This window comes from Oryzias latipes, chromosome 10 (assembly GCF_002234675.1).
Source record: "Oryzias latipes chromosome 10, ASM223467v1".
In the NCBI taxonomy this organism is placed as follows: domain Eukaryota; kingdom Metazoa; phylum Chordata; class Actinopteri; order Beloniformes; family Adrianichthyidae; genus Oryzias; species Oryzias latipes.
The window spans coordinates 22,004,220-22,016,050 of record NC_019868.2 but is presented as its reverse complement, the minus strand read 5'-3'; the positions used below and the strand labels follow the sequence as shown (position 1 = coordinate 22,016,050).

At 39.0% G+C, this 11,831-nt stretch overlaps 2 protein-coding genes across 2 annotated transcripts; one reads left to right on the top strand and one right to left on the bottom strand.

Moving 5' to 3' along the window:
• Nucleotides 1-1,736: 1,736 nt before the first annotated feature.
• psmd10 (proteasome 26S subunit, non-ATPase 10) lies at nucleotides 1,737-6,573 on the bottom strand. Its single transcript, XM_004073430.4, has 5 exons — nucleotides 6,337-6,573; nucleotides 6,153-6,251; nucleotides 4,747-4,893; nucleotides 3,299-3,465; nucleotides 1,737-3,077 (listed from the first exon to the last, which is right to left on the bottom strand). Exons 1-5 carry the CDS (start codon nucleotides 6,448-6,450, stop codon nucleotides 2,924-2,926), a joined length of 681 nt encoding a protein of 226 aa, XP_004073478.1. The 5' UTR covers nucleotides 6,451-6,573; the 3' UTR covers nucleotides 1,737-2,923.
• Nucleotides 6,574-6,780: 207 nt separating this feature from the next.
• nxt2 (nuclear transport factor 2 like export factor 2) lies at nucleotides 6,781-8,269 on the top strand. Its single transcript, XM_004073537.4, has 4 exons — nucleotides 6,781-6,930; nucleotides 7,065-7,151; nucleotides 7,793-7,937; nucleotides 8,078-8,269. Exons 1-4 carry the CDS (start codon nucleotides 6,916-6,918, stop codon nucleotides 8,260-8,262), a joined length of 432 nt encoding a protein of 143 aa, XP_004073585.4. The 5' UTR covers nucleotides 6,781-6,915; the 3' UTR covers nucleotides 8,263-8,269.
• The last annotated feature ends 3,562 nt before the right edge of the window (nucleotides 8,270-11,831 follow it).

The following is an 11,831-nucleotide window of genomic DNA, read 5'->3' as shown; positions in this document are numbered from 1 at the left end:
GGCTAATCTGAAGGTTACATGAAGTTTGGAGCTCTGTAACAATCGACTGTGCAGATAGTCGGCGATCTCTTTGCAATTTGCTTCAGCATCTGCTGCCCCCTCTCCATCAGTTTACGTGGTCCACCACTTCGTGGCTTAGTTACTGTTGTTCCCAAACTCTTCCATTTTGTTATGATAGCGCTGACTGCGGATTATTCAAGAATGAGGAAATGTCACAACTGGATTTGTTGCACAGGTAGCATCCTGTGAGAGTTCCGTGCTGGAATTCACTGATCTGGGAGCGGCTCATTCTTTCACAAATGTTTGTTTAAGAAAAAAAACCAGTCTGCATGTCTGAGTGCTTGATTTTATACACCTGTGGCCAGGCCAAGTGATTAGGACACCCGATTCTGATCATTTGGATGGGTGAGCGACTATAGGAATACAGTGTATGTCAATTTTCATTGCTAGACCATTTTGCTATAAAGTTCTAGCTAGGATTTCAAAGTTGAAGCCTCACCTCCTAAATTTAAAAAGCATTTTTTCTTACAGCTCCTTACAAAGGAATTTAGCAGAATTTGAGATTCTGTGTAGTCCAAACAGACGTCTAGACACCCAATACGGTAAATATTGCTTTATATTAAACAGGGACCAAAAAAAAGGTTTGCTATAGTGGAAAAGCTTCTCTTTCCTACTCATCAAAGTCCCATTCATTTGCTATGAGGGTAAAGTTTCTTTAAAGAGTCTAATCAGCTTTACAAACTTTTGGTGTTTACATGTTGACAGCTTCTTTGTTTTTTTTGTTTTTTTTTGAAGAAGTGAGACAAAACTGTGGCAGAAAAAATAAAAATAAATTCTTTACGTTTTCCTGTGATGAGGGCTGCTTGGAGAATTCCAAAGCCTTCCTCTCCTCTGCACTACAGTTCCATCTAGTGGCCAACAGGTGGTATTACTCTCACTTTGTGGCAGTTTTTTCTCACTGAAATTCTTCACATAGTGCTTTTTTAAACATCCTGTTTGGTTTCAGGAGAAGTTACAAAGGTACTATGAAAATTTATTTCATTCCATGACTTTAAACCTATGAATGCATCTGGTGAGGTTTCAAGACTAATATTATTCAGGATTTTTTTTATGGGATGTACTCTGAGGTTTTTAACTGGTGCTTATAAAGGCTGATTTGCTTAGTCACATTACATGCTGTTATTCAATTGTCATATAGCATTTTTCCTCAACAGTAGGGAATAGGAAAAAAAGAGGCTAGAAATGTTAAAAACTTAACCCACTGCTACATTTACTAATCTAACATTTGTAAGGAACATGGAACTTCCACAGTAATCAGACAGGATGTCACTGTTGGATGGAAAACATCTCAGCTTTATCCAGCAGTTTTTATCCAACTGCCTTAACCCTTGTGCTATCTTAGATGACCCCACCCTTATTTTGACGTGTTATCCCCACCAAGGAATAAACCTGGACGTCTTCTTAAAAACTATGATACTGTTGAAGTTTTCTTCATCAACTATTTTTATTATAATTTCTCTGGTTTTTAACCATTTTAACGCATATTGAAGCACTTTTTATGTAGTTTTATGTATCATTTTTAGTAGTAAGTTATTTTTTTTAAAGGTATGAATGTTGCACTGACCAGGAAGCCCTTTTAATTTCATTGTACGTATGACAATGACAAATAAAGATCTATTCTAGCTTGCATCAGCTGATGTTAGAAACTACAAAACCAGAGATGTTGACACCAATCATAAAGATATTTGAGATCCATTTATTCGGGCGTTTTAGGCCTTAGGAGTAAAACACAGTGAACTCTTTCTTTATCAGAAGAACAGCTCTCTGTTTCACAAGAAGCTTTCTGTTTTAGATGGGTCTGGTTTTCTAAAAGGAGGCTTGACATGTCCTCTTTGTTGACCAGCATTTCAGCTCCCCCGTACATCCACGTCTTTGGCATTGATGTTTGGAGTACTAAGAATTATTTAATTATCATCCTGTTACATATTTCTGTGCTTCATGTGGAGAGAACACCGATTAAGCTTTGGCGTAATTCCAATTAGGAAGATCTACCCCACTTCTAGGAACTGTGTGCTGCTGTTATTACAATATGCAGTCATTCTGACCCATAACTAAATTGCCTGCCATTCTTCTTAGCCAATCACCTTTACAGTCATGGATGTTTCCTTCTCCACATTCCAGAAGGCTTTGCTGGCCCTCCTCCGTCCACCACGAATGATGCATTGGAATGACCTGGTCCATAAGACGTCATCAGCCAACTCACCCAAGATTTATGTATTTGCCCATTTCTACACATCTCTCTGTATCACAAATAAATCATTACTTATATTCCTAAGATCTCTCCTTATCGGAATGTGATTGAATCCTGTCAGTGTCTGGTATGTTCTGACCTGGACTGTACATGAAAACTCTTTATCCATAAAAGGGCATCGTAGAGTCTGGTAATCTAACATCTCCAAAACTATGATCAATTAATGACGTCCTACAGAAATTCTGTTTAAAATACATAAAAATTATATATAAAACATGATGAATAGAAAAAAAAACTCTTTAAATGTTGGAAAGCAGATTCGTTCACGATTATTTGTGCTTTTATACACCCACACACACTTATTCTAAAGACATTTTAATCAAAACTTTTATGGCGTTGCTTTTACGCAAAAAATATTTAAAAAACAAAACCAAAAATACATAATTTTTTTTATAAACACTACACAAAGTTGGAAACTTTTTTGAGCTTATCCCAAGCCTGAAAATCCCACCGGTAGGTGGAGCAGAACAATCCAACATTTTCTCCAGGACACTGTTGTGAATTCTACCTGACAAAGTTTCACTACAAACCAGTGAGCTGCAGGACAAGTCTCACTCTTGTGAGCTGGAGATGGAGGCGGTTAAAACCACAGCCAAGAAGCCAGCCGAAATATCACCCCTCCACCAGCCGACGAAGGATGTTTCCTAGTCCACCCTTGGCGATCTGAAGGGGTGTCTTCTCCTCCTTATTCTCAATGTAAATGCTGGCCCCGTGTTCCACCAGCAACTTAGCGGCTTCTACGCGTTCCTCCTCGCATGCAAGGTGACTAGAAGAGGGAAAAACACAGACGAGGATTTATAAGAACAAGAAAATCTTTTCCTGATGGTGGTTGTTGTCTAAAGAGTCTGGATTTCTAACTACATTTTGAAATGTAGAAAAATCAGTCCCCTCCTAATGAAAGAATGCTTTTACAGGAGATTGATTTACTTTTTTTTATTTATTAAAAAGTATCAGCAACCACAAAGCTCTTTTCTGTTTGACACATACAGAGGGGTGTTGCCCTGGCAGTCCTGGATGTTGGTGGAGGCACTCTGTTTGAGCAGCAGCTGGATCAGGCGGTAGTTGCCTTTGGCAGATGCTCTGTGCAGAGGGGTCCACTCCAACTTGTCTGTGGCATTGGGGTCTGCTCCGTTTTCCAACAACATTAAGGCAATCTGCGAACGGAGGATTGCGTCAGTCTGATACCAGAGATTTTAAGCTCCGTGACTCCCCACAGGCAGGAGGTCCACTATCTGATCCTCTCGGTTTGCTTCCGACAACATGACGCACTCGTACAGTTCTGTGGATTAAACCCTGTAATGAAGGGGAGGCTAAAAAGTTCTGGAAAGAATGGAAAAACCCTCATCATCACAAAGGCTCACTGTGTTCATTCTTAGTAAGGATTCATTGTGACAGAATGATTTTATTTGGTTGTTTTTTTTGTTGATCACAGTTTTATGCCCATCTAATGAAGCATTTAGTATCTAATTCTGCTTCTTTTTATCCATCTTCAACTCCCTGGTGCAAATTAAGAGACATTTTTAATTTTTCTGTATATTTTATATATATTTTACAAGATTTTACCTTCAACAGTTGATGAAGGTTATCATTGAGCATTTAATATATCCTTGGAGAACCCAGGAACTATTTTATTCAGGGTTTTTCTGTTGTATCTGCCTGTTCCTTTAGGGTAGGAGCAGTTAACAGCAGCCAATACAATTATCCAGAGGCCAAAATTGATCTAGTTGTTCTCCAAGATTCATAATCTGTAGATATTTTAAACCCGATTTCTGTAGGACTTCATTCATTGATCATGGGCTGCACTTTTATGACTTTACTAACATAAAGATGGACACACAAGTTCCCACATGAACTCACACACAAAAAGGTGTGACTCAGATGACAAATGTACAGATATACCACTTTAGGTGTCAAAGTGAGGGCTGTGAATAGCCTCATAACTCCCAAATACACAATAAATAGATACACAATCTAACTTGTAACTTATGTAGGAACTATATTTTTTAACTAATATTATTTCTTAGCTTTTAAAATTATCAGTTAGCTGACAGGTAACTAACAAAATGCATTACATTGTATTACCTTTAAGCAAATTCTATTGTTTAAAGGTGATCAGACCATCAAAATAATGTAGTTTGTAAACCATAGTTTGGCTCTAAGTCATTTTTTTATCTATTAATAATAAAAACCTTAAGATTTCTTCTAGAGGAATTATCAATTTTTTGCTAATGTGACTCTAAAAGGAGCGGCCTAAAGGCAAAACATGGGTAGGAAATGGTGCATTTCCTTTGGTTAAACACTGAAATTCTGACTCGGAGCAGCAGTTGTGACTGTGCCGACATTCACATCATGAAGATTCCATCTTTTACATCTTTTTACATTTGGAATATCCTAGCTGGGATTTCCTGCAGATTACTGCAACCACTGAACGTTACCTCGTATCTGTCTTTAGAAGCAGCATAATGCAGAGGCGTGCATCCGTTCTGATTAACCGAGTTCAGCTGAGCTCCTTTGGAGATCAGAGCTTTCACTATGTCCTCTCTGCCTGCAGATGCAGCAATGTGCAAAGGGGTCCATGAGGCCTGCAATACAACAAAGACGAAGAAAGAATCAACTATTCTTTTAGTCATATTTTAGAGTAAAGGGCAAATAAATCCAATTTTTTTTTAACGTTGATTTATTTACACACTTTATTACAGTATGAGGAACTCCCCTGGTATGAAGCATTTCACAAATAATGACTGCAAGTCAAAGCCAAAAAATAACAGCTACAAAAACACTATTGGTGTAAATTCAATTACAAAATGGAGAGCATACGTTTCATCTTTTTAAAGAAAAGAATTGGATTTTATAAATATATGAGTATATATATGAGTTTTAGTTTTCTTAGTGGTGAGCCCAAACACTAAATCGACTGGATTAAGATTGACATATTCTAGATCAGGGGTCACCAACCCTGTGCCCGCGGGCGCCAGTGCGCCCGCGAGCACCCCTTGTGGCGCCCGCAGGGAATGCACCCCCAAAATATATTTTATTTTTTTATTGAAGCAAATATTCAACAAACAACCACGGCATGTTTGTCAATGACAACAATATCAATTCTGAGATAAAGGTAGACAAAGAAAACCCAAATATGTAAACAAATATAACTTAAAAAATAATCAATAAAAGTAAGGGTCTATTACAAAAGTTTAAATAGATCATATAAATTACACAATTTCTGGACATTCTTATGATTCATGCAATGTAAAGATTTTGAGAATAGGTTGAGGTGGTTGAGTAATCCATTAATGTGAGGATTAATATTCCTGTCTGTTTTTATTTACATTTATGTTTAAAAAGTTAAAATTAAGTTAAAGTTTTAAAGGTTTAAAAGTTTAGCTTCAGTGTGTTCAATAAATATTTATCTTGTTCGGCTGCAACCTAAAGTCTGTTTTGAATTTAGGCTCCCTCTGCAACTGAGTTTGACCCCCCCTGTAATACGAGTCTAGAAAATTCATGCATGTTTTTGTGTGTAAAATGAGCAAATAAAAATAGGGCACACAAAAGGAAGTCCTCAAATTGTGTTGGTTTTTTTTGGGGGGGGGGGCTAGGAGGTTTTTAGTGGCGCCCTTCATACCACTTGGTGCCCATGAAATAGCCCTCGGTCTCAAAAAGGTTGGTGAACCCTGTTCTAGATCATATTTAATGATTGAAAATGAACAAAATTCAAACTTTTTTTGGGGGGGGCTTCAAATCTATCAGAGATTTAAAGAATTGATATTGCATTTGAAGTGAAAGTCGATTAGATTTTTGTTTATTTAAACACTTCCTGAAATATAAACATTTCAAAACCACCTACATCATCTTGCAGATTCACTTCGACTCCAAGATCGAGGAGGAACTCCACAATGTTGGTGTGTCCAGCAGAACAAGCCCAATGAAGAGCTGTTCGGCGGTCCTGAAAACACATTTGTTTGTTTTTTTCCAAAAGCACCAATTAAATACAAGGTACAAATGATGAACAGGATCATAAAAAAGTTTACCTGATCGGTTTTGCAGGCGAGTGTTTTGTCAGAGAGAATACACTGTTTTAATTTGTCGAACTGTCCTGTGTACGCATAATTACAAACCTCCACATTTGACACCGACCCCTCCATTTACAAAATGACCTAAAGTATTGTGCAAAATTTTGAATTAAGATAGTGAAGTAACAGCACTCGTTGTTTAGCTTTGAAACAGGAGCAATGACTCAGGAAATCGTGTCTCCTATATCCTGACCGATGTCTTTGCTTCTTCAAAGTAAAAGCATCATTCTGTAGTTGCGTTTAAAATCAAAATATTTAATATGAATTATGAATAAATAATTACCTACTTAGTAATTAACAAAACAGAAATATGTAAACATTAACCAAAATTTTCACAAATGCATTTTATTTAGCAAGAAAGAAACAGCAGAGATTTTATTCTGGTAGGCTTCCGCTGTATCCGGAAGAAGTAATGTTAAGACCAAAATGGCCGCGTTCCATGCTACATGATTAAAAAAAAGAAAAACAATTAATGAATGTTTGGAGATTGCGCGATATTCTTTCAAATAAATTGGTTTTATTTAATTGTGTTAGGACATGGCAAGCACGTTGGTAAGTTTCAACCTTTATTTAATGGACATTTGCTGAAAAGTAGAACTAATATTTCTCCCTCATCAGTTTTTTGTGTGTCAATCAATATTTGGTTCTCTGTGACACAGTTTGATAAACGTTTATGTTCTCTATAGGACTTCAGGACCCACGTTGACCAGTCTTGTAGATATTCAGAGGAATTTGTCAACATTTATTACGACTGCATGGATAAAAAAAGGAGGGTGAGTTTTTTTTCGTCACCGACGACTAGTATTTGGAAACCGCTCTGTTGTTTACTACTACTAGTTTGTGCATAGAGTCGTGAATACATATGGAAGCATGTGTCTCATAATTAAAAATAAAAGTCAAAACCTGAATATCATTTTAGTTAAGAGACAGAAGGAGCGATGTTGAAGAAGAAAAAGGAAAAGCCATTTGGCGGATTGATTTTTCAATTCAGTTTTGAACGAACGACGCTGCTTTATTGTGAAAATGAAAAAGCATTTCCGGGATTGACTTTTATTTTGAATTATGAGACAAATATGCTCCCATAAACACATTTCTGTAGAAATGGAGTAGTTTGCCAACTTAAAAAAATTAAACTCATCATTGACAGTAACATTTTTTCAGGTAGCTTTACTTTAAACTCCTTCAAAAGTGTGGAGGATTTTGTCAGCTGACACTTATCTTTCTGATTGAATGATGGTAGGGGGCTACATCATCAAAATGCCCTCACCCTTAGAGCGTACCTCACTGAGAAATTCATACAGTTATATATTTTTTCAACCTTTAGTGAAATACTCAGCATTAGTGAGCTGAAGGAGGTGCTAAAGGCTCACATTGTTGTTTCTAAATGCCGTTCTTTTTGGCTGGTGTGTCTCAGAACCTGATCCGGCTGTACCTGGACAAAGCCACTTTGGTCTGGAACGGGAATGCGGTGTCAGGGCAAGAAGCCCTGAGTGCATTTTTTGAGTCCCTGCCGTCGAGCGAATTTCAGGTTCAAACACTGGATTGCCAGCCTGTACATGGTCAGTGGGGTGGCTTTAAACCCAAAAACCCTTTCAGTTTTTAAGCAATCCTTAGTGAATCTGTACAAACGATCAGAAACTGAAACATGTTAACACCTGAATGTCTGTTAAACCATATTGTTTCATCTGAAACTTCACAGAACAAGCAACTCAAGGCCAGACGACTCTACTTGTGGTTACTGGTGGAATAGTCAAGTTTGAAGGCAACAAGCAGCGTTTCTTCAACCAGAACTTTCTCCTCACTGCTCAGGCGACGCCGAACAACGACCAGCCCGTCTGGAAGATTGCAAGCGACTGTTTCCGATTTCAGGACTGGAATAGTTGAAGCTGGGGGGGGGGGGGGGGGGGGGGGGGGGTGGGGGGGGGGGGGGGGGGGGTTCCTGGTGTTTTTGAATAACTAACACTTGTTTAAGAAATTTGTTTGGTGTTCTTTTAAGAATAGAAATTTTCAGAATGTTTTGTAAAGAATGTGACCAAAATAAAATGTTCTTTTGAAGAAACTGTTGATATAAAAAATTAAGCCTTTTTCTTAAAAGATTGCAGAGTTTTCTACATTTAGTTCTCCTAAATAGATTCTAGATGATAAAAAGGACGTAACTAAGACCACTCGTTATCTTATTTCCATGTTGTCCTGTAGAGAGTCACAGGCGTTTGCAGGAGTCAGGTACTTTAGGGTAAAGGAGACGCCATGGACAGATTACTATCTTATCACAGGGCTATACAAATATTTTTAGTTCTAATGGACAGTTTAGAGTCGTTATCAGTCTATGACACAGGTTTCAGGACTTTTGGAACCCGGGCCTGCTTGGTGGGAGGGGACAGTGGGGACAGTAATGTTAAGTTGGGGTTGTGTGGGATTGTAAACCAGGAGGAGAGTACATAAACAGAGAGCTCTCAGCAACAGGGAGACTCAGTTCTTAACCCTTGTGCTATCCTATGACCCCACTCCCAATGTTAAAGTGCCTAGGATAGCACAAGGGTTAAGAACTGAGTCCCAAACAAAAGCCTTTTTAGAGTCCCGGCTGGAACCAGACACGTTAACTGACATCTCAGGGATTCAATACTTACCGTGTTATTTGCTACAAAAATAAAAGGTAATCTGTTCATTTCGCTCTGTGTTGACTCGAGCACTTCCAAGTAGGAGCATCAATTGTTTTAAGATGGAAAAACAGACACCACCAGTCACATCAATCTCACCCAAATTCCTGAAAATCTGGTTAAAGACCAGCTTTTTGAAACTTGTCTTTATGCATCATTTAGGACAGGGGTCGGGAACCTTTTTTGCCGAGAGAGCCATAAACGCCACATATTTTTAAATGTAATTTCGAAAGAGCCATACAATAATGTAGTGTCTCTTTCCCACACTGACACTTAACCTCTTTTAAAGTTCTTTATTCTGGTTACTGCAGACCACAACAAACGCCGTACAATTAATTCAGCAACTCCTGAATCTCTCCCGCCGAGACGACAGTGTTGCCAGATCTGAGCGACAGTTTCCAGCCCAAACTCATCGTAAAACCCGCCCACCTCAATAAAAACAAGCCCAAATCTCAACCTAGCAAAAACCTAATGTTGAACGTAAAAGTATAGCCATAGCCTAATAAAAAATGACGCAATAATAATAAATTATTATATAATAAGTCTGTTATAATACATTTTTTTATAAAATAAGTACAGAAAATCCAGTTATAGGTTTCTCGTATCGTGTACTCTAGATGGCTTTTGATGGCGCCCCCCTCTTTCTGCCACTGCCAGTTGCTGGACCACAGCGTATGTCAATCAGCGGTGGGCTGGTGACTGGTGGATTAGAGGCGGCGGGGCCTACCTGGGTGCGCGTTGGCTGAACGTTCTACTCCGGCTGAGTGTATAAGCAGGCTGCGCTATTTTTGTTCGAGCTGTAACCATTCTGACAAGGTTAATAAAAGCCAATAAAAGCCCTGCATCATCTCCATCTTTTGGAAATGAACCCAAACGGCAGAATAGGGTTCTGACTCTGCAGAGGCTCTGGGAGTTTTAAAACAGCGTCAATTATTCGCTGATTTTTGTTATTCGCGGGGGGGGGGGGGGGGGGGGGGACTAAACAGGGGGATTACTGTAATGTTTCATATATTCACAATGCTTTTTTTACGCTATATATTAATTAGTATACTTTTACTTAATATTTTAAATAATAAGAAAAATAATAATAATGACAATAAAACCGCTAAATATTTTGAAAAGCAGCCCAAATTTTATAGACCCGCCCAATGCCAATTTTACCCGCCCAACATAACCAAAAGAAGCCCAATTGGGCGGAAACCCGCCCAATCTGGCAACACTGCGAGACGAGAGCGATTCTCCAGACTTTATATTCCCCTGCTCCCGCTGCAGCCCTCCCATTTCCCTTATTTGGCCCATAGCTGAACTCCATTGGTCCAAATTACCTAACAACAGGCTGAGCGACAGAACTGAGAGCCAATCAGATCTCTGCTTGACGCGTTCAATGAACTCCAGAACTTTTAATGCGGCCTAACAGACAAGTTAAACTCAGTCCGCGACAATGTTTAAAACTAAATATACAAGTGAATGTGTGCATTTGATGTAATTTCAACATTTTTAAAGTACAATAAGTCTGTGGATTCTTTTCAATAACATTGTTATGCTGTTGCTAATAAATGGTGAGTATTTCTCATGGTAGTTTTGCTGATTGTCTAGTCTGGTTGATACGTGGTGTGTTTCTGCTTCACGCAGGCGTTGAGACTTTAAACGTGATCGTAGGTCTGAATGTTCTTTAGATGTGACAAAGACTGCTCACATGCAGACGGGGAGCCAGACACACACTCACACGCCACAGTGAGTGACAGGCAGCGGGTTTTACGTTTTTACAATCCCTGCGCGATTCACCTGCTGCCGGTCCCCACAACCCCTCACCCCCACCCTCTGCTTTCTTCCTCACACATCCCGTCTCCGCAACTGCGCGCTCTTTCTCAGAGACGGGAGCGCGCAGTTTTAGCCACGGCAATTCACAGGTTTTCAGCTTGTACAAACTCTGTGAAATAATAGATAATAGTAAACTGAAAGTGCTGGCACAGATTTCTCTCTCTAAGCACCGCTACTATTGCGCGCCTCTGGCATCGCATCGCGCCGAGGACTGGTCTAATGAAAAAAAAAAAAAAGTATAATTAAAGATTTGTCTGCGAGCCACATGTGACCATCAAAAGAGCCATATATGGCTCGCGAGCCATAGGTTCCCGACCCCTGATTTAGGACTTTAGGTATAGAATTGGAGAATGTTGAGAGAATGAATTTAGAGACTGCTGGAAGTTAGCACCATTTTCAGCCCAGCTGAGGTCAGTGTCAGTGCCTGATGTCTTGACTGTTAAGCGGTTTGCTACATTGGCTTTAGTTGCTAAACACGACAACATAAAATTCTATCTCCATCATCATCTCAGCATGTATTTTTGCACTTAGTAGATTCATACATTTGAAAATTTGATGTAAAAATAAAAATCCGGAACATCAAAGGTTAAAATGCGTAGTTTTGAAGTTATTTGAACCACAAACAGTAGCCGGTTTACTTGTTCTCTGACAAATCGCAGCAATTCAAGTCATTTGGAAGACATAAAATTGAATCTTCAGTTATGCTTTCTGAACACCCTTTCTTTGTCACATGCAGCTCAATAATACATCCATCCTCTAAACCCACTTAATCCCTTTGGGAATCATGAGGTTGCTGGTGCATTTCCCAGGCTACAGCCTGAAGAGATCACCAGTCTGCTGGAGGGCAGTTCAACTGTCCAATCAGAGACTGGAGAGACTTGCAGTAACTGTGGGTGTAACTTAACTTTACAATCAAATGGGGACCATTTACTGCCTGTTGCATTCTGATTATGCAAGCAAACATACATGTAGGTA

What these genes read in the sequence shown, in the direction of transcription:
- psmd10 (XM_004073430.4), bottom strand. Translation starts at nt 6,450, where the DNA reads ATGGAGGGGTCGGTGTCAAATGTGGAGGTTTGTAATTATGCGTACACA. An exon ending in AAGTGAATCTGCAAGATGAT is followed by an intron (nt 4,894 to 6,152) that starts GTAGGTGGTTTT and finishes GTTGTATTGCAG; the next exon opens with GCCTCATGGACCCCTTTGCA. An exon ending in CTTCTAAAGACAGATACGAG is followed by an intron (nt 3,466 to 4,746) that starts GTAACGTTCAGT and finishes CTCCGTTCGCAG; the next exon opens with ATTGCCTTAATGTTGTTGGA.
- nxt2 (XM_004073537.4), top strand. An exon ending in GCATGGATAAAAAAAGGAGG is followed by an intron (nt 7,152 to 7,792) that starts GTGAGTTTTTTT and finishes GGTGTGTCTCAG; the next exon opens with AACCTGATCCGGCTGTACCT. An exon ending in GGATTGCCAGCCTGTACATG is followed by an intron (nt 7,938 to 8,077) that starts GTCAGTGGGGTG and finishes GAAACTTCACAG; the next exon opens with AACAAGCAACTCAAGGCCAG.